The sequence below is a fragment of the Etheostoma cragini genome, chromosome 22, assembly GCF_013103735.1.
Source record: "Etheostoma cragini isolate CJK2018 chromosome 22, CSU_Ecrag_1.0, whole genome shotgun sequence".
Taxonomy (NCBI): domain Eukaryota; kingdom Metazoa; phylum Chordata; class Actinopteri; order Perciformes; family Percidae; genus Etheostoma; species Etheostoma cragini.
Window position 1 is genome coordinate 16183314 of NC_048428.1, and position 21745 is coordinate 16205058.

The 21745-nt window shown below is 40.2% G+C and overlaps 1 protein-coding gene across 9 annotated transcripts in view; it reads right to left on the bottom strand.

The window, feature by feature from the left end:
- myom1b (myomesin 1b) overlaps positions 1 to 21745 on the bottom strand; it is a 30580-nt gene extending 8835 nt beyond the window's left edge. For 2 of the 9 annotated variants that reach the window (XM_034862581.1, XM_034862582.1), the window contains exons 1-28: positions 21580 to 21733; positions 20915 to 21131; positions 18733 to 18867; positions 18440 to 18608; positions 16030 to 16187; positions 15763 to 15855; positions 14384 to 14472; positions 13750 to 13791; positions 12166 to 12180; positions 11157 to 11318; positions 10429 to 10590; positions 8818 to 8959; positions 8180 to 8379; positions 7697 to 7750; positions 7472 to 7596; positions 7206 to 7389; positions 6940 to 7114; positions 6733 to 6854; positions 4386 to 4403; positions 2801 to 2997; positions 2564 to 2690; positions 1587 to 1771; positions 1380 to 1494; positions 1136 to 1292; positions 940 to 1046; positions 789 to 833; positions 554 to 690; positions 299 to 443 (exon numbers count right to left, since the gene is read on the bottom strand). In XM_034862581.1, the coding sequence (XP_034718472.1) occupies positions 299 to 443; positions 554 to 690; positions 789 to 833; positions 940 to 1046; positions 1136 to 1292; positions 1380 to 1494; positions 1587 to 1771; positions 2564 to 2690; positions 2801 to 2997; positions 4386 to 4403; positions 6733 to 6854; positions 6940 to 7114; positions 7206 to 7389; positions 7472 to 7596; positions 7697 to 7750; positions 8180 to 8379; positions 8818 to 8959; positions 10429 to 10590; positions 11157 to 11318; positions 12166 to 12180; positions 13750 to 13791; positions 14384 to 14472; positions 15763 to 15855; positions 16030 to 16187; positions 18440 to 18608; positions 18733 to 18867; positions 20915 to 21066 (3412 nt within the window). In that variant the 5' untranslated portion in view covers positions 21067 to 21131; positions 21580 to 21733. Of the gene's footprint in view, positions 1 to 298; positions 444 to 553; positions 691 to 788; positions 834 to 939; positions 1047 to 1135; positions 1293 to 1379; positions 1495 to 1586; positions 1772 to 2563; positions 2691 to 2800; positions 2998 to 4385; positions 4404 to 6732; positions 6855 to 6939; positions 7115 to 7205; positions 7390 to 7471; positions 7597 to 7696; positions 7751 to 8179; positions 8380 to 8817; positions 8960 to 10428; positions 10591 to 11156; positions 11319 to 12165; positions 12181 to 13749; positions 13792 to 14383; positions 14473 to 15762; positions 15856 to 16029; positions 16188 to 18439; positions 18609 to 18732; positions 18868 to 20914; positions 21132 to 21579 lie in introns of those variants that run through there. The other 7 variants (XM_034862578.1, XM_034862577.1, XM_034862584.1 and 4 more) reach the window with 7 other exon arrangements.

The window sequence follows — 21745 nt, forward strand, 5'->3', positions numbered from 1 at the left end:
TTGGAAAAAGGCTGCAATGAAACAAAGAGTGAAAAATTTAAAGGGGTCTGAATACTTTCCGTACCCACTGTAAATCTTAATCACACTACTGGTATAATATGTTTGAACTGAAGCTGCCAACATCTGATTTCTTGCACCACTAATTCATATTTCTATGCTAAAAAGTAAGTATTTAATGAGTTTTAGCCTCTAAAATTTTATTTAGTATTGAAACTAAACTAAACTCTCACTGAACTCCATCTTAATAGAACTTGTAATTAAGATCATCTTCAGGATTGTATTGTTTGACTGAACATACCATCTCCTATCAGTACCAAGCTGGACTGGTTGGTAGCTTTCCCATCCTGCAACTGGAAGGTAAAGGTGCCCTCATCTGCCGGAGTCAGACTCTCCATGATCATCTCAATCACGCCGGTATTCTTGTCAAAGTTCATCTTGTATTTCTACAAAACATAGACAGCACTCTCAAAACTTTTCCCACCTACTAAAAAAAAAAAATATATATATATATATATATATATATATATATTGTGAATGCAAACTGTTTACTGACCTCGCCCTGAGAGAGAGTGTTTTCATTGAAGATATAGTCGACTTTGCCATTAGCTGAAATCTTGTCCGCCTGGAGCCAAAAGCGAACCTTCCCCTTCTCCAGCAGCTCCACAGCCAACTCTGACTTCAGGGGAATAACTAGTTTGAAGATAGAGTGAGAGCCAGCTCAAAGAAACAGTCCAGTCCATGACATACTTAAAAAGAAAACAGCTGTGCTTACATGCCGACACACTTACTGGGGAATTTGTGGTCATGACTGACCTCCAGAAGCCTTTTCAACTCTGACAAAGATGTGAAAAAGAGACTCATATATAGAGAAAAAAAAGCAAAAATAATGAACTTGTTTTATTACGTTTACTTCTTGAAATGTGTGAATTTGTACCCCACCTTCCTCAGAGAGAGTGTAGCTGGATGAAGCACCATCAGTGTGGGTGACAAGACATGAGTAAATGCCAATGTCCTCCTCCCCAGGAGCGTTGAAAATCGCTTTAGATCTGCAGGGTAAACACAGCATAGGAGTTATAATAAGTAAGACTTCTAAGTGATAGTGTTGATCAAATAACTTAAAAAAAAGTCATCTCACTTGTTTCCCTTGGTCTCTATTGTCAGGCGGGATTGGTCTGTGATTTCCTCGTAATTCTTGGACCACACAAATTTAGAGTCGGGGGTCAAGTCACCGAATTCAAAGTTCAGGGAGATGATGCCATCATCATTAACATCTACTACTATCTCCTTGGTGCCTGAAACCCAGAGACGGTATAGTGTTACAGCTTGACATAATGAGTTCGTCACCAGCAGTTCATCACCATCCAACGTTTTTTTCCTACCTGGTTTGGTGAAAGCGAGGACCGGCTCTGTCACATCTGAGCATTCACCAACACCGGCTTTATTCTGAGCGCGCACACGGAACACAAACCTCTCTCCTTCCTTCAGATTCTTAATCTGCAAAATGAAAGAAAATAATCAGATTACACACCAGCTGCTGCCGCACATGTAAGTGAAGAAGAAGAAGTGCTCAGCCAGACCATGACGACCTTGATGTACGTCTTCTCAGTAGCCTTGTTGTTGACTCCTCTCCACACCTCCTCTGGCGCATCCGCTTCCTTGATGTCAACGTAGAATCCGTTGACCGGATCGCGGCCCTGGTACACAGGTGGTTTCCATAGCAACACCAGAGAGTCGCTTCGCACCTCTCTTACCTGCAGGTCATGAGGAGGTCCTATGGTCCAAAACAGAAGAAATAAGAAACATGCGCCGGCTAAAAATTAACTGCTGATCAGTAGGTTAAAATATGTTTTACTAATGTCAAAGGGGTTCATAAATACCTCATAGGCATCGGGTTAACAATTATACACAGTAAAATGGAAAAATATCTACACATTGCTTTCTTGTTCCATATTTTTCCTTGATTTAATGTTGGCAAAGACTAACATCAAGACTGTCTGCTTCAGGTAAAGGTGAGGATTTGGCTGCATAGGCTATTTAGACCATTAGTAATAAACCGTCATGATTTCATGCATTCAAGAGGAAAAGCTGCGTTCACGACTTGAAACACAAACTTAAGGATTTTAGAGCTTGACTTGAGACATTTATTTATTTTTATGCTGCTGGATTTAAAATGCAGTGCAGAGTCCAAAACACATTTTCCCATTGGGACAAATAAAAATATATTGTACATATGCATTACATACAATATATTATTACCTTACCTTACTATACCTTAGTATACATAATAGCATGACGTGAAAAACCTTTGTCCCGTCTGTGATTGAAACTTTGAATTTAACATTAAAGTACTTGTTATGTTTTCTATAAAGTACTTAAATATAATGTGTATATTATAGTTTGTTTATTTTATAGTTAATTTATATATAGGTAGTTATAATGTGGATTGTTTGATACATTTTAAGGAGGTGAGGACATGAAAATACATCTGTAACAAATACATTTCTGTTCTGTTGATGTTCTAAAAAGCATCCTCTCAGTGGGTTAAATAGGACGTCTAACCAACCTGGCACGGCGATGGTCCACTCCTCGCACAGGAAGGTGTTACTGGGCAGTGAAGGGATGCCGACACCTGCCATGTTGGCTGCACGCACCTGGAACTGGTACTTCCTGTTCTCCTTTAGGTCAGACACCTGGAGACAAAGGGGCATGAAGACAAAACCTTACATATGGAATTGTCCTTTAAAATCTAATCAACTGAACCCTGTATTTGGGTTTGTAATTTGTAAATTGGATAACTCACCCTGTAGGCCCTTTCGCTGATAGACTTGATGTTGGCCTCGTGCCACTTCCCCGGCATGCCATCAATCACCTCCCGGTAATCCACAAAGTAGCCAGTGATGTCAGCACCGCCAATGAAGCTTGGCTGTTTCCAGGCCAGCACCATGGAGTCACACACACACTCCAGGACAGTGATGCCATAGGGTGGAGCAGGGGAGGCTAAGATGACAGAAAACACAAATTAATACTACTACCATACTAATACCAGTACTAATACCATACTGCCTCACTAGGGGAACACTGGGTTGTAATGGGAAACTAAAGCACTACGATGAGACGTTCTTTTGAATTCCCAAACTTCTTTTTGCATTTCATTATTTACTTATAATCATTGATGTTTGACATTCTTTCAAAAAGTTTATTTTACTATTATATTATTAAGTTTACTTTTAGAATGACTAAAATAGTCTAGTTATATAGGAAGGAAAATTCCAACAAAGTGATTTCTGGGACTTGAAAGAAGGAATAACTGTGACCTAAGGGTTTCTCAAAGCATATAACATGGTGATAATAAATTGGCCTGTCGAACACAAATAGTCAAGCCAACTTGATACTGTCCCCTACTTAGGGGTGAGAAATTGGCCAAAGTGTCCAAGAGGTGGATATCTGAAGGACACACAGTGAGCTACCAAAAGGGTCTGCCTTTGGTAGTGTCCTGCTCTTGTGTTGGTTGGATGACCCACTTTTCAAGTACAGGGTGCCACGAATTATTTGTATGTGTGTATATTTGTGCGTTAAAGTGCTCTGGGTACTCAACGTGATGGCAGATCCTGAGGTACCAGGTGACTGATGTCGAGGCACCCAGGGAGGAGGTTGTGGGAAAGTGGTGGCCAGTAAAACCATTAAGAAGCGTGACTGTGTTAAAGTTTGGTGTTGATTTACTTACCTTAAAGAGAAGAATAATGCCAGTGGAGAACTTCACCCGCTGTTTATTGATTACTATTTCAAAAGCATGTGAATGTAAAAGTAGAACCTTGCAGAAGGGAAATCTCTAAGTCAGTGTAGAATAGTTTCATGGATTCAATGTTGGAGAAACGTTTTTTTTTTTTTTTGTGGAGTTGACAAAAAGATTTCCATCTGTGACCAGTGCTCACCTGTCGACTCTCTCCTGGGCGTCGCTGTGTCCTTATTAGCAGAAGTATCTAGAGAGAAGTTACGTGCCTGTTGGGCATGCGACTCATTCACTGTCTCTACAGCCTGGATCTCTACAGTGACTGGGTCTATGTGTGTAGCTGTGACTATGTCAGTTAGTGGTTCAGAAACTGAGTCTGACACAGATTCTGACACCAGGTCTTTTGCCAGGTCAGGGGCCCAGGACACACTGCCACGCTTGCCCCTCTTGCGTTTACTGTCCACAGGGTTGGGCTGTGTGAGGGCCGAGCTAGCCGCCCCGGCCCCCTGCCTGGCTTCAGTGTCAGCCTGAGCTTTACTGCGTTTTTGCATAGTGTCAGGGAGGGACTGGACAGTTTCATGCGTGCCCGTCCAGCATGGCCTGTGCTCGGTTAGTTGACCAGCGTTACCCCCCGGCCCCATCTCCGGTAACACACCATGAGGGATGCCGCCCCCTACAGGAGTTAGCAGAGAAAAGCACAACAGTTTTTTTTTTTTCAACAGGCAACAGATCGGTTCACAAGTCACAGCTCCTCTCAATCACACAACATCCAGAGGGCAAAGAGAAGTTGAGCAGAAACAGTACATCAGCCTATCAAATTCAGTAAAATGTCCTCATCTGACTAGAAGTGAAAAATGAAGACAAGATGACCAACATGTGACATCCGTGTGGGGGGGTGAGTAGGCTTGATTTGGGATTAGGACAGCATGCAGGTGAGTGAAGTAGAAATGCAATGACTGTGTATGTGCAGGCTTTGCACCAACCCTCTATGAAACAACACTGTACTTTAGTAACAATGCCAATGGATTCCATCACCTTTTTATATTTCCACTAAACAGATGAAATGATTGGTGTGTTGAGATTGAATGATATAACTCATATGGGCTGTAGTCTTTCTTACATTTACATGTACAGTAGATTAGGGTTGTGTAGTAGAGATGCTACTATAGTACAGCCCAAATCCATCCTGTCTAATTAAACAAAGTTGAAAAGATTGTGAACAAATATGTCCAATACGTCTGCCTGCAGAGAAACACACTGGCATTTTTTCTGATTGTATGTAAGTGAGTGTGTTTCACAAGGGAAAACAGAGAATGCCGCTCAAAACAAAGCTAGCCATTGAATGTCAGGCATCCAAAAGCTGAAAGTTATACCGGTTATAATGCAGAGAGACTTTAGGGAACACATGCAGGAGTGACAATGACAATTATCACAGCAGCAGGATTGGTCTGTTTTACACGGTATGTGCTCAAATTCAATATTTTTATTAATGGACTTTCATTGGAATCGTATCTTATAAAGATACTAAGCCATTTCTTTAATTTTTTCTAACTAATAAAATAGAGGTCATGTTTAATGTACAGAGTTCTTTCCTGATGAATTTTTACTTTTTTACAATATTTGCAAAATGCTGAGTGATTTCAGCCGTGTCATCCAGCCCTAGTGTGTGTACAGTGTTTCAGATCTGAGTGAAACAAATCAGAAATACAGTAGGAACGTTTTGTTTGTTTTTGGTTCATGTGTCACATATATAGGAAATCTCACAACTCCTTTGCTCTGTAGCTAAGCAGTGCAGGAAGAAAAACAAAAGAGGCTAATCTGGCATCAATGTGTGTGTGAGATGAATACAAAGTATCATGGGACTGTGTGTATTTTAATAAAACTAATTTTTCCAAATAATTCATAGTCTATGCATTAAAATGTGGTCGGCTATAAAAACAGAGCAATTCCACTGACAGGTTAGCTGCTTAGAGATTAAGACAGAGAAACTCAGTGCAGTTGGAGGGTGCAGTTGGAGTCGGGGAGGTGTGTGTGTTGGTACCTTTAGCACCATGTGGGGTTGCCGACACGCCTTGTGCCCAGGAAAGGGGAGGGAAATGTGAAGTGGTGGTGTGTGACATTGGGCTGGTTTGTAACGATCAGTGAATTGGATGGCACTGACCCAAATGAGAGGAGGTCTACACCCCACCTCAGGCTGTGCAAGGAGAAGGAGGAGGGAGGGTGGATGTGGCTGGACAAGGTGGTGGGTAGGCGGGGGCACATAACAGTGCAGCAAAATGTGACAGGGTGACAGGGTGGAACCATGGTGGAGAAAGTGTTGGAGTGTGGATGCTGATGATATGTAAAACTGAAGACATGTCTCAAAAGACAACATCATGTTAAAATGCTAATTCTTGCATTGCTTTTGTGACATTTTCCCTTAAAAATGTATCTATGTACAGATACATGAAAAATGTATCAATCTTCATTATTCATCTTGTGATGACATTTTGACTCTTTGACTCTATTTAGTGAGCTCCCCTAAACCTGCCTCTCTTTCCTCGACTTCAGATTTCAGGCTCTGGTTTCCTACATTTCCCAGAATAGCTTTTGAACTAAGGTGTCTTGTATACACCCTAAAATTCAGGAGATTGTATTTTTTTCTAATTTAGATTATTAATTATTTATTAATTAATTAGATTATTTAAAGTCAGGGTAAAATAGTCTAAGGACAAGCCCTTCATTTTTTCACTAAAATTACCTTTACACAGATAGCATAATCATTTCTTATGAGAAATTAAATATAATTTTCTCACATAAGATATCCTAACAAAATTGTATTATTTATAAAAAGTACTCTTATGCATAGCAAAATGAATTCAGAAATGCAAGCTACAACACCAACTGCTGATTTTGACTATTAACACATCTGAATATATACAATAACAATCTATAATTCTCAGTGTCTTCTAACTCCTGAATTAGCTTTTTGTATTAAGATGTGAACCCTCAGTTTTACTCACCTATAGCAGCCTTCACCTCCACAGCCTCAGACTCTGGGGAGAATTGGCTGAGCCCTGCTGCGTTTACTGCCCTCACCCTGAACACGTACTTCTGTCCCGTGATCAGACCATGGCAGATGAACCTGCAAATATGATAGGGGCAATGCGTTTATATAAAATAATTGGATGAAATAAACCTTGGTCAAAAAGAAAGAGCATTCATTTTACCTGGTAGCCTTTACAGGCTTGTTGTTGCATGGCTCCCACACATTGCTGCCCTCAATGCTCCCCTCAATGTAGTAGCCCACCAACTCTTTGGCCTCACTAGACGCTACCCAAGACACAACCACTGATGTGTCTGTGTTTCTGGTAGGAACAACTTTGCTTGGAGCAGATGGGATATCTGTGAATCAGAACATTTAACATATTTTGGGGCAAATTAAATGAGAATGTAACATTGCTGCTGTACATGTACGGTATGTGTGTTTTCTGACCAAGCTTGTCGCCAACAGTGATGGCCTCCGTTGGGTCAGATGGCTCGCCGACACCGGCAGAGTTGCAGCATCGGACGCGGAAGCTGTAGGATTTCCCCTCGGCGAGATCAAACAGTGCAAAGCGAGGAGACTTGACTGGGATCTCTGTGTTCACCCTCTGCCAGCTGTCTGTGCCCGAAACACACTGACAAACAAAGATACAAGATGCTAGTGGGGATTTTTCCTTTCACAGGTAACATGCAAGAAAATGCTGATAATTAATTTACCTTTTCCACATAGTACATGACACCCTCCAGGCCTTTCTCTCCAGGTGGGTTCCAGCTCAGAACCACATAGTTCTTGGTGGCTTCAGTCACCTGCAGCTCAAGAGGTCTGCCAGGAACAACACCCTCTGATGGTCAAAAAATGAAGAATGAGGTCCCTGAACACAGCAGCAGTGCAGCAGGTAAATGATCAAATGTGGCATCATTGTGTTGTATTAAATGCCCTACCTGCAGGCTCCTCTTCCGTGACAATGATTTGGCCAGTCCAGGGAGCAGATGTACCTGACAGCAGGTAGATAATCATCATGAAAAGTTATGAATCATGAATGTGAATCAGTCAATCAGAGTTTTTCTTTTAGGTTTCAACATTTCCATATTTTTATTATTATTATATTTATACTCTAGTGTTTTTTTAATTGGTCAATTTTCAAATCATTTGTGTTTCTGAGCAGAATTTTATGTTAGGCAGTAGTAGTGGAAACACCTTTTCCATAGAAAAAATTCTCTAAAACCTTTTTAAATTAATTAATAATTTAAAAACGTGTAAATGTAATCACTGTTTATACAATAATATTAATGTATCTGTCAACAACTGCATTGCTATTACTCATTCATCCTACTATTTTTAACTTTCCTGCATTAATAAAGGTCTTTAAATGCGGATAAGAGACTGGTAGGCTGTGATCAGACATACAGTAAACGCTGCAGTACCTCTCATGCGGGCGCGGTCTGATGGGTCCATGGCAGCCACTGGCTCCGAGATTCGGGATGGGCGGCTCATGCCACTCTTGTTGATGGCGCGCACACGGAACAAATAGGAACGGCCCTCCACCAGGCCAGTGACGGGGAAGCGGGCAAACTTAACCGGAGTGTCATTGCACTGGATCCAGTGGGGGGTTCCAACCTCACATCTGTAAACATTTTACAATAATTGTTAGTATACTTACGTTTTTCTTTTAAATGCTTCCAAGTAATTACAATTGTGGGATTGTGTGTGCAGAGGTGGTTTTATATAGAATTTTAATCTTTTCTTTTTCTGTAATTGTTTTTATTTTATTTGTCATTGTTATTGTTAAGAAGTGCTGGGGTTGGAACTGATTTCAGTGGTATATATCCAGTTTTTGTTTTTAAAGCAAACCAAAGTAGCTGCTTCATGTGTGCTTTGTGATGTTTTCATGGAATTTAGTACCTACTATGGAGTGTCAGATCACTAACCATGTCACAGAACCATAACTGGATTTTAAAACTGTGATTCTCCCATTTCCTTAACTATTTTAAGGGGTTTTATCCAGATGACCACTGCTGTGAGACAACTGACAGACATTTTTAGCAGCGACATGTTGCCTGACCTGTCCACAAAGTAGCCAAGGATGGAGTCGCCACCATCGACAGCTGGCTGCTTCCAGGTGACAATAATGTAATCCTTGTTGGCATCCAGACAGCGCACATCAAGAGGGGCACCGGGAGCTCTTTCAACCTCAGCATCAGCATCTAACACAAACAGTAACAACATCATCAGGGTTGCCAGTGTGCATACTCTCTTTTGCCTTACACACTCTTCGTTTCATTTCAAATATTTTTTTACTTTTAAGCCAAAGATTGGTCTATAAAGAATGGATTCTATTGTAGCTGGTGGTTTGAAAGTGAGCTGTGCCCTGTGCAATGCTGCAGGGCATGAAGCTTGGAATGTTTCTGGTCATCAAGTCAAACACAAGAGAACTGAAAGCAATCAGTGGCAGGAGGACAGAATTAGCTGCGGCCAGCCCCTGGGGTAAAAGCGGATAAGAGGGGTGACTGTTAAAGAAACATGAGGGGTAAAGCTAGGCCACCAAGAGCTGCATCATGTTATAGGGGCATGTCATTATTGGCTACACGTACAATTGCAACCTGCATTATACAACCATAAACTATCAACAAAATTCAACTTTTCAAAAATGTAACAGGTAAAAACAATTCAAAAGAGGAATTCTTTAATTAAGCAACTTTATAATTTATTGGTAGATACTTAGAGATACATAAGGAAGAGATAGTTATAACCAGAGAGTGTGTTTTCTCACAAAGAGAGCCACAAAGAGCAGTAAGGAACAGGGCAGCCTATTGTTTCTCCTTGAAGCAGATATTTACAGTATTTATCTGCACGCTCACAGCCAGACTCATTCCATAGCTGAGCTCTCTGAAAATAGCGTGACTGCAGCCAGGCTCTTAGGAGACTGTACCTTACCTCTTCTTTACTGGGTGACCCTGAGCTGTAACACAGTCAACAACAGGGTCTATGTGTAGAAGCTGAAGCTTTAAAGGTCAGATAGTCTCTGAAGGCAGCAAAGATAGGCTTAACTGACCGCTTTTTCCACTGTATTCAAACAGATGCCAGGGACTTTGGAACTCTATTGTTGTCATTGGATACATATATCCTATTTAAAACCAGTCACTCACAATCAAACACAGACTATTATATATATATATATATATATACAGTATATGTCTGTGTGTGTGTGTGTGTGTGTGTGTGTGTGTGTGTGTGTGTGTGTGTGTCTGTGCTTTCATCAGGTGCCAGAAGACATGCTTTTGTGCCTTTGACCATGATCTAATGACACTTGATGAAAACAAAGCTGGGGGAATCAGGTTTCACTAGGATGGTAGTGAAGTGTCTGCTCAGAGACATCTTAGATACGTCATGTTTTACAGAAATAAAGACTTGAAGACTTAGTCCTAATGTGCATGAAGTGAGATGTTAGAACAGGCTTTGTTGAGGTTTAATTGATAATCATGAAGGAGTCTCAGGCTTGAAGGCAACATTGGATTTGGACAGATTTGGGACTGTAATCTCCCAAATTATATATTTCACATACATCAGCAGCAGCAGCAGCCATTTCTACCCAAACTAGATTACAATCCATCGTCTAGTGAGCAGCTGAGAGTCATCTAACTTTTTAATGACAAGTCAGGGAAGGTGCACACACCTTTGACAAAGACGTAGGCGGAGTAGGTTTCATAGCCAGACTTGGTGGTAACACGCAAGGTGTAGAGCCCCTCGTCCTCTTTGTTAAGGTGTGTGAGTGTCAGCGTGGCTCGATCTCCACTCCAGTGCATGTGGTTCCATTTAGAAGGAGACAGCAGAACATCTGGGGGGGAAAAGATGGAGGGTGGCTCAATAGCATTGACCCACTAATCTAATCCTTCTTTGTATAATAATATACCAAGCAGAGACATGCAAAGGGAAACTCACAAAATAACTACCCATTTCCTACTTTCAGTTATTGTCCCAACCAAAATAATACATGAGATGTATTCATATCAGATAGATGATAAAATTAAAATCTAGTACTGGAGAGTAATTAAGTACATTAGTCAAATACTGCACTATTTTGAGGTAGGAATTTTACTTTACTTTATGCTACTTTAAATTTTACTGCAATTCAGAGGCAAATATTGTACTTTTTACTATATTTATTTTAAACCTTTAATATTTGCAGATTCAGATTAATGATATTATGATGTATTATTATCGGTTAAGGAAAAAAATTCGCAAGCTGACGATCAATCAGCTTGTAAAGATTAGAAAAATTAGCTCCATCTTTACCTGCTGCAACATTAGAGTGATGAAAATATTACTATCATTACTGATACAGTCACTAGGTTTGGCTTGGCTAAATCTGCAATAATCCACAGCTCGGCGTCATCTGCTTACCGTCTCTGTACCACTGGATCTCTGGCTGGTAGTGGTGCAGGGCAGGGTAAATGATGACCGTACATCCCAGACTCATGGTCTCACCCTCTCTTCCAAACGACACACCAAATTTATCAACAATGTGAGTCTGGAAGTTGATGCCATACTCAGACACTGGGCCATCTACCAACAAAGCATGAAACAGAATCAGAACTCTGACTGGCATTACTGTGCAAACACTTGGACTTGCATAACGAGTACGAAGAGTGTTCAAATCACGTGGAAGAACAAAACACTGCACTGTAAAAGAGACAGAACATTACTACATCAATAATCATATCCACAGAAAAAACAATAAGCTGGATCAAAATTTTTCAGCCAGACAGAAGACGCTGGATAAGAGAACGTATACCACGTATGTAAGAATAAAGGAAAACAAACAAATACAAACCAAAAGAGTTACTCTGAAACTGCAGTTCAGTGCTCGTGGGGTAATATTGCAACTTATCATGCATTAAATAGTGAAGCACAGCGAACATGTGAAAATTAAAAGTAAACTTATATCCAGTGATTTTAGTTGTTGATAGTTGAAAATATAATTATTTTATTTTATGATCATTTATAGACTTTAAAGAAACAAATATATATACACATTCAAAGTATATATATATATTTACTGTATATTTTAGATAATGATCTCTAAAATAAACAGAAACACTTAGCAACAGGTCCTTTTCCAATACATTGTAGACATACTTAGGCTTGATTATTATCAAATGACAACATGTACTGATTTTATGCAGATGCATCTTTTCACAGCAGTACAGTCCCTCTACCAAATGAGAACATAAACATAGGTATGCAACATTGCTTTCAACCCATAAATGTTGAAAAATCTATAGATGTTTCCACATGAACTACTTCAGGAGAATACAGTGAACTCTACACAGACAGGAGGAGCCATGCATGGGCATGTAGTCAGTGAAAACATCAAGTACACAAATGTTTTCAAACCAGATTCCAGTGTTACCTTCGGTACTTGCCCCTGCATTGTTGCCGTAGCATCAAGGAAACAGAAAGGTTGTTAGTGAAGTAGCACGCACCAGTCTTAACAGCATGACATGAAGCTCTTTGGATGCTTTTATATAGACCTTAGTGGTCCCCTAATACTGTATCTGAAGTCTCTTTCCCAAAATGTAGTCTTGATGCGGAATTACAGCCGGTAGAGCCAGTCCCACAATGAGCTTTCCTTAGTACGTGCCATTTCTGAGTCTTAAGCTAGGGGGCATGATGTCTCTGTCTCTCTCATGGGCGGGCAAAATTCTCTGGCTGGGCAAAGCAGAGAAAGGGGAGATAACCTTGCCCCTTATGAACTCACAAGGAGCAAGATTCCAGATGTCCCGCTGTTCCCTTTTCCGCAAAGTAACCTAGATCAACGAGAGTCGGGTTTCCAGTACAGACAGACCAACTGTTTGTCAACTGGACAAGTTTCGCCATCTTATTCATCACTAAATTCCCTTCTGAGAACGTTTTAGGCAAGAAATGAACTGTTTAGATTTCAAATATTACCATCTTTATTAATATTATGAATAAAGCCGAATTGACATTTTGCTTCAAAGTTTTTGGAGTTAAGAATCTCCATAAAGTGATGCAACAGCCAGCTAGCGCACGCCGGAGCCGCTAGCTCGTCGCTTTGCCAGTCATGCTCGGAGACGCCGCTGTAAGCTAGAGGTCTCTCAGACCTCTCTAGCTTATTTTAAATAAGAGGCTTTTATTCCGCCGTTGACGGATTATTTGGTTGAGTATCACAACACATATTCATCATAAGATCAACGGTAACCTGGTGTTAACTGTCTTAATCTAGTTAGTAGAACTGTTTAGAAGTGAACCACGTTCCTGTTAATACCTAATCGGAAAGCGGCTAAAGGCATGGCAGGACACCAAGGGCTCAGCTTACAACTAACGCCATTTCTAGGCAATAGCAGTTAATATGCGTTCCCCCCTTGGCTGAAGGAACAGATATCATGTTAAAAAGCTTCATAAAGTTACATTTTCATGCCATGGGAAGCTGCATAATTTCAACTTCAAAACACCAAAAGCCACAAACCAACAGAGTACTATTACACCATAGTTGGTAGCTTTTTTTTAGCTTCTTTTAGCTCATCGTTTTGATTTGCTACAATATTTGCTGTCTAGTCTCTTTGCTCTCATTAACATTGCTTTCAGGAACAGTAGGCAGATGTTTTCAGCAAATAGTCTCAGCTGTATGGCACAGGCACAGCACCACATAGCAGGCAAACAAAATTAGCAGGCTGGTGAAGAGAATCCAACATCTTGCAACTAAAGACACAAATCCTTTTCTCAAGAGACCAAAACAGAGCTGTGAGGAGAGTGATTTATAATCTTTAGGTTAAGACTAAAAGGCTGTGTAAATGAAAAACTGTTTTCTAACACATAAGCTGTAACAACTTAATTAGAAAAAAATGTGTCAAAGCTGTGTCTTTGACCTTCTTTTTTTACCCCTCGGTGGCCATAACTCAATATACGCAGCTTTAAATTCCACAATACAGCACAATCAAAAATAAAAACAAATACACAGCAAATTCACACTTACGTCTGGGGGATGGCAGGGACTCATCAATTTCACCTTTGAACCCTATGGAGAATAGCAACAATTATAGCACACACATAGTTTTAACAGTATTTAACTGACAAGATATCAAAATCACATGAGAAATCCCTTTTCATACAGTGGGTCTCTAATAATGGAAATAAACTTAATTTACATTTGGTTCCTGCGTTTGAGGACTATCACAGTTTCACAGAAGCTGTTAACAAATAAAACCTTCAAAGCTACATTGAAGATATGACAAGAATATAACTTTGTTAATTCTGAATGAAATTCTTGTGCCATAGATTGTTTAAAAACTTCAACAACCTAACAATAAAACAATAGAGAATTTAATGCAAAGTGTATAAAGATTTGTGCTAACACTAGTGCATGTAGAACAACAAAAAAGTAAGATCAATTTGGTAAATTAAGTAAAATGAAGTAATATTGGCAAAGGTATTAAAAAATCATACAGAATAATTTAGAAACTTTATACACTGATAGTACTGACTTATAATGAACTTTGTCTTGTGATTTAAAATAATTTTGTGAAAATGACAAAACAGTTTTGAGAGCTTGTTCTTGTCGCGAGCATTGGGGGTGTGATGTTTTTAAGACTTCACTTGGTGAAACCCACTTTTAACAACGACAGAGGCGTATGCAGACAGCTCTCCCTTGGAGTTCATGGCAGAGACGCGATACTGTGCCGTGTCATCAAAATCACATCTGAAAGAGGAGAGCATCAGATGATAAATGTCCATGATGCGCACATTCTGTTTAAAGGATTAACTTGTACAGTGACCTTCCCCCACCTCAACCTCAGCCTTCATCAACCGTGTAAATAATACCAACTATGTGAGCCCCGACTGTAATGCCTCCCATAACTCCTGGCCAGGAATACTTTGGCAATAACTAGACACCGCTAGTGATGTCATGTGCACCAGGTGGTTATGGTCACTGTAAACAAAAGTATCGACAGCTGAGTCGAGCTGACATATTCCACTAAAACGCCAAAATCTCATTCTCTATGTTCCTCCTTATGAGTTTTGTCTGCTTGTTGAAATGGTCTTAGCTATGTTTAGACAGGCTCTGTTTGGCATATGTGGAAGCTTGGGAAATAGCCTGGGTCTTCTCTGGCTCACAGTTTGTCTGTTTGGACAAGTTATGCAGGGCCAAATGCATATATCAACATGGCAGTGACGTACATGAAGACAGAAGCTTTAGTTCTTTCCACTGGGTACAATCATGCCTGAAAGATGAAGCCAATGCTAAAGTAAGGTGCAGTATGGAAATCATTTGACTGCTCATATTTAAACAGTTCAAATGAACCACTTAATTCACTCATTCTACTGCATGTTGGTAATTTGGATAATTGTCCGTTTAAATACTTGTATAAATTATGAATTAATCTCTCGTTATATTCTACAGTATATGTAAGTGTTAATAATAATTTTTGACCATTTTTATAAAAATCTCTCAGCTCTCTCCTTTTTTTCCTGTTAAACATAAACATGTATTTAAAGACTGTGCTTGATCTCTGGGGCAGTTACATGCATGTTAACTACGTACCCCGTCCATTGTATCGAACGTGGCAGACAGCAGATAACCCAAATGTAACTTCAAAATTGTCTTTTCAGGTATACAGTGGGAGATATTGTTGACATTACTTCCATTCCATGCTTTTTTTTACAGTCTATGGTCTGTTATCAAGATGAATAATCATATTGGCTGCGTTACACTCAAGTGATAGGGCCTGAGAACTGCAAAATTTCTGGATAATGCCTGTAAAAAAAAATAAGACTAAGAGAAGAGCTTATAACAAGCCAAGCTTGCACAAGAAAAATAAGTCTACACAAGCTAAGTGCATGCATATTCTAGAATGTTTTTTATGATGCTTCCTCTGGATTTACAAAACCCATTATGGTGGTGACAGATCATGAATGTTGAACTATGAAAAAATATGTTTTAGTGGATTTTTACGAATACTTAATTTTGAGAAGGAGAAGCTACACCTACCTGTTAATCTCCAGTGAGTGCACGCTGTATCTGCTCTCAAGTTTGTACTTCCCAGCATTGCCAATTGGGTCAATTGCCACATTGTTTTTGTACCTTGTAATGGGAGGCAGAATACATGACAAAGGACAGACCAGAAGAAACAGAAAACACTTGAAAAGATGAAACAGAATCAAGAGGAAAATAAGAAGGAATAAGCAGGATGTTGAGGGAACAAAGGAAATATCAGAGATTATGTTGTAGGTGATGCACTGTATGTCTGGGACCTACCAGACGACCCGTGGGTCAGGCCAGCCACTGACAGTGCAATGCAGCCGCACACACTGCTTCTCCCACACAGTGTGGGACCGTGGTTTAATCACAAATTCCGGGGCGTGCATTAGGCTGTCTTCGTTCATGCGCTTAAAGTGTTCCCCGTGTTCATGAATCTACAAACAGAACAGTACTTAAGCATTAAATCACTCAGGACAATTGTACCTATGCAGCCATAAGCTTAAAAAAAAAAAAAGAAATCCGTATAATTTCACACGGAATTCACAATGCATGGTTGAGGAAAAAAAACAAGCTTTTACAATCACAAATTAAGCAAAATCCCAACATATATTTTTTTTAATTTCCACATGCATGAACATGACACATGTTATGAGTGTGAGTGTGTGTTGTTCATGTCCTGTGAATAGTAGGGGTGTCGAGGAACCTGTGTCGTTGTGCATCCAGTAACTCAACACATAATATGACAACACCATTGGGACACTGCTTCACTGTGTCTCAAGAAACATGATCTCCTGAGGAATTCGTCACGCAGCAGAACAGCTATCTGGCACAGTGAAGACAGACTGGGATTGTGATGTATTAGGATAATGAATGGCCGGCTACTACTTCACATAATCACCCAGGGAAGTCATACAATTTTGGAGAGCCAAAACTGAGAGACTTGAACAATGACTTTGATGATCAAAGAGAATTAGGATGAAGCAGTGCCATTTGCAGTAAAATTCAAACACTGTAGTTTTATGTAGCGAAATTCCAACTGTGAGGATATCTTCATTTCCAAGGAGTATTACACTTATGCTGGAGTAGTTAAGTTTACCTGCTAACCAAAATACAGGCTTTCTATAACCTTCAATGCAAACAAACATTTTACTGGCACGGTGAACACGTGCTTCTAAATCATAAACTTAAACACCTCAGCACAGACTAAAAATTCAAGATCAAAGATAAAAAATGTCTTCCTGACCATAGGGCAGTAAAGCCTATCCATAGGTGTGTGTGTTTATTCAACTGCATCTTCCCTGTGTGTGGGGGCCTTTTCTGATTCCAGGGACCTTGAGAGAAAGAAATACACAGGCCCATGACTTTTGGTACCATACAGCTTCTCAGTCTTCCTAAACTCTGTCTACACAGGTTGTGATGAAGTGTTTCCAAATTAAACGTGTTGGGCTTTAACCTGTGACTTGAATGTGAACTAGAGGACTGGCCTACTAGTCTCAATTTAGCAAAATTCTACCACAAGGGGCATTGATAACTTTATTGTGTAAGAGAGTAGCAGTAACAACTATTTATTCACAGGTGCTTGGTGTTCCTTAACAGAACTGCAATGCATTATGCTCAGCAGGCCTAATGTAACTAGCACTAGATAACATTGGTTTATGTAGACTAATGTTAAAGCTTTAGTGTGTAACCTTTTGATATTCATAAACGCCCGCAAAATTCAAGCCATTGCCAAATCAGTTGCCGCAAAGCTTATAAGACTCATCAGCTCCACACAACTCCATCTGTATTTCTCAGTATTGCTATGTTCAGAAGATGAAACTCAAGTGAAGATAATGACCTCCTCCGTGTCCTCCTTAGCTGCTAGCAACTGCACCGAAGAGGGGTGGGGGCGCATGCGCAATCATGCAAGGTTAGAAATCCTAAGAATTCCTCATGGGGGCCACAGAAATTACGCACTATAGCTTTAAGTTTAAATTGATTTTTTTTTTCACTGTGATTTCACAAATTAAAATGTGATTCTATGATGTTGTGTCCTGTCAAAAGTAGGAGAAGCTAATCTGTGATGCCATGATTGAGATTTTCTGCTGCAAAGTCACAATTACAAATACTGTTTATGCATAGCATCATTACAATTATGACCATGAAACAGAACGGTCTACTGTGATGTGGCAAGCAACAAAAGCCATTCTATGATGTAAAAAAGCAGAGTGGGCACACTGTGAAGTCACAATTAATCCGAGCAAAAAAGATTCTGACAGAGAATAGTCTACAGTGAATTGACAAGTAAGAGAAGTCAATTTGTAATGTCATGACTACGATTGTCTGCTGTGATGTCACAAGTAACAAAAGCCAGTCTGTGACGTCTTGTCACAGACAGAGATGTTGTTGACAAAGTTTTAAGGAAGGATGTCCTGCCTCTTAGACTGTAAACCTAGTTTACCCACGGGTCCCATCAAAGTACCCTGAACCTGATGTTGTGGGTATGAAAAGCCAATCAGTGATGTCATGAAGGATACTGGTTTGCAAATAAACATCAGAGGACTAAACTGTTACAGAATGACAGTGTCATGATAATGTCACCAACGTTCTGTGATGGAAAAAATAATACGCAGTTGTGTTGTTTTAAAAGTATTTGGCCTCCTGTATGACCTCACAAAAAAGCCACATGTAGAATTCCCACACTGACCCTTTTGTTCAGAGAGATGCGCTCCGCCGACTCGCGCATGGCCTCCCTCCTGGAGACCTGCTCTGACCTCTCCATCTCCAGGCCACTGGTGAACAAATCCCTGCGGGCCATGTATGCAGCAGTGTCCCTCACCCTTGCTTCCTCTGTATTTGAAAATCCAAACTCTTGACTAGGAGTTTGTAGAGCAGAGCCAGGGATGGATGCGGGGAATAAGGCACACCATTAAAACTGAAATAACTTTTGTTGTAAAACATTCTGGAAGTTCCAGTTTCATACGATGAAGAGCTCATTACCTGCCCCTGAAGATAGGCACTACGTAGCCGATGATTTGGTTCTCTTTATCCACAGCCAAGTAAGTTGGCTTGGCTCTCTTGAGTACAGGGCTCAGTCTGCTCGCCTCCAGCCCAGAATGTGTAGAAACTTTAAGTCTGGGACATATAGAACACCATCAAGCACTCAATCAGCCAGTGCCACTAATAACATAACATCAACATGTGGGGATGAAGCCAGGGTAGATGAGTTGTAGATGACGTTTCAGTGGGAAAGTAGTTAGTTTAGTTTTGATTATGTTTATGTTTATACCTCCACAATAATTACAGTTTCACAATCAACAAAAGCCATCTGATATGACAATATGACCAACATGTAATTATTCAATCCTTAACAGACCCTGATCTAATTATTAATTATCTCTCACACTATGTGCTTTCTCAAAATAAATTTAGGGAAGGAATGACAAGAGGAGTAATAGAAGAACACCACACAGTTTGTCTGTGGCAACACTATCTGCAGCCCTCGGAGAGTTGGGATGGTATGAGATAAAAAAGAACCTGATAAGGAGGTGGAGGCAAGAAGGGGGACGGGGCAACTGCCCTTACATTTCCTGTATCTATCTGAGTCACTGTCCACCTAACTCTGACTATCTACTATCTCTTACCTTTCCAGGATCAAGGCTGCAACAACTCCCAGTAAAACAGATTTTGACATGGAGAGCTTTGGTTTCATTACTAATATCTAGTAAAGGTTATTTCATATAACAAATCCAACCCCATTCTTCTTTCCTAAACCCAACCGGTTGTTCTTTTCCTAAACCCAACCCGCGTGTCTTGTTTTTTAAACTCAACCGTTGTTTTCTTCTTGCAAGTGGCGATAACACGGCAAATGGCGATGACACGTAAAGTGGCGTGTATGTTTACGCCCGCTGTATACAGCATAGACACACACACGGATAGCTCAAAACGTGTATAGATAACACACTACTTGGGTTAAGAAAGTTAGCATGTAAGTTTACGCATGTCATGATGTCATGTATCATCACATCATAATCTTCCTCTCCCTACCACAGATTTGGTGGCTGGTGGGCTGCCCAGTTGCATAAGTTTAAAGACCAAGATCAGATAATGTTACCAAAACTTAAGCCCAATGTCCTGTTCACACTCTCCAGGCCAGTGTGTTTAAAGATCTGCCAGAAACTGTAAAAGACAGGGTTGCCGTAAACTGGGTGTTTTATTATTCGTAAAATATGGATGAAAAGCACTATTAGCACTATTACTATCTAGAGAGAATCCATATCATCAAAGAGTTTGGAGAATGGACACTATCATCATTTAGATTTTGTTGCAGTTTTTATTAATTTTTCAAAACTCTTTCCTTGCAAAATTATTGTTACTTAATTAATGTACTACTCAAACATTTAACAACAGACACATTCACTGACCAAGCCTCGTTTGACCCATTCTCTACTAGAAACAGTGGCAAGCTGAGCAATGCATTCAACTGGGACTGCACAAATCAGGGCAACAAAAACAACCACTGATAAACAGCAACTTGTGTCTATTGCAAATAAAGGCAAGCAACTATGTTTTCACAATATAATAACAACTGTAAATGCTTCAGGTTTTAAAGATAGACTGACAAACTGTCACTTGCTACTTTCCCTCCATCGTGGTATGCGCAGGTCAAGATTCTATTTCAGTCTATGCCATGTACCAGAACTCAGCCATTACATAATATTGCATTTCCTTACAGCTTATCCAACAAATGGGTGTTGCTCTGAATGCAGCAAAACTAGACAAAAAACAGAAAAGGTTATTTCCCATAATGATTTTAGTTATTTAGGAATAGGTGTGTTACAGGTAAGATTTTTCTTAGCATGCAAAAAGGCAAACAGGACATCTCTCAGTCTTCATGCAAAAGGGTTTCATGCATGATTCTGAGCTGTTTTCAACCAGTAAGGACCAATCATCCTCATCTGTGTGTGTGAGGGTTGAAAAAAGAGAATTCAGATGAGGGAAGGATGGTTACTTTGGTGTCAATTTGGCAGGAAAGAGAATCCCTGGGCAGTGACAGGGAAGTGATCCAAAAAGGGTGATGGAGGTGAACTTGATCAGTTGGGTTGGGTGATGATGTTAAGGGGAGCTTCCCTGTGAGAAAGAAGTGCTTGGATGAAGGTAGGATCCTCTTCCTCTTCCTTACCCCCTACTCGTTCTGGTGGCTGAGGTGCTGCTGCCAGCGGTATATCTGCTGCTGGTCTGGTACTGGCTGAGTACAGACTCTGTCTCCCTGCTTCTGTAGCCATGGTCGTAGTGGCGATGGTGCTTCTGGTAGAATGGCAAAGATCCAGACATGCTGCAAGCCGCTCCTGGTATGAGCCCAGGGTTTCCGAGTTTTTTGATCTGTTTGTGTGGTTAGCCTTCAAGAGCAGGTGGATTGACTATCATATTGTTCATCATGACTTTCAATTCATTTTAAATGTTACAGACTATTGTTGAAACCAGTAATTGGCTGTATCAACAAACTGGCTATGCTTTTATTTCCTTTAACTGTACCTTATTGTTGAACATGGACTGTTAATTTAGACCTCTGGATTAAATTAATCAACTGCATAATATAATGGAAAACGTATTTATCTCCATGATGACAATTACAACAAGTATATTTTCTTGATCAAAAAAAGAAAATTACAGGGAAAATACATGTAACCATAATGAAATTGTACATTTTGACCTGTAACATCTGCTAACTAGACACAGTATGCAATTCAGTCAATCAGGCACTTTCCCAGCATGCTAAGACAGGCATATGCAACAACTACAACCTGGCTTATCACATCGAATCCCCACACAACTGTTGACACTTACCCTGGACAAACTGTCTCCAACTCCAAACTTTAAAGGAAAAGGTGGTGCAACTCCAAACTTAAAGCTTGATATCCCAGGAAAACTACAGGTAGGTGCGTACAGGGCTGCAGTTTCTACACAACCAAAATAATATTGGCCCTTGCCAGAGTGTCCAGGCAGCAGTCAC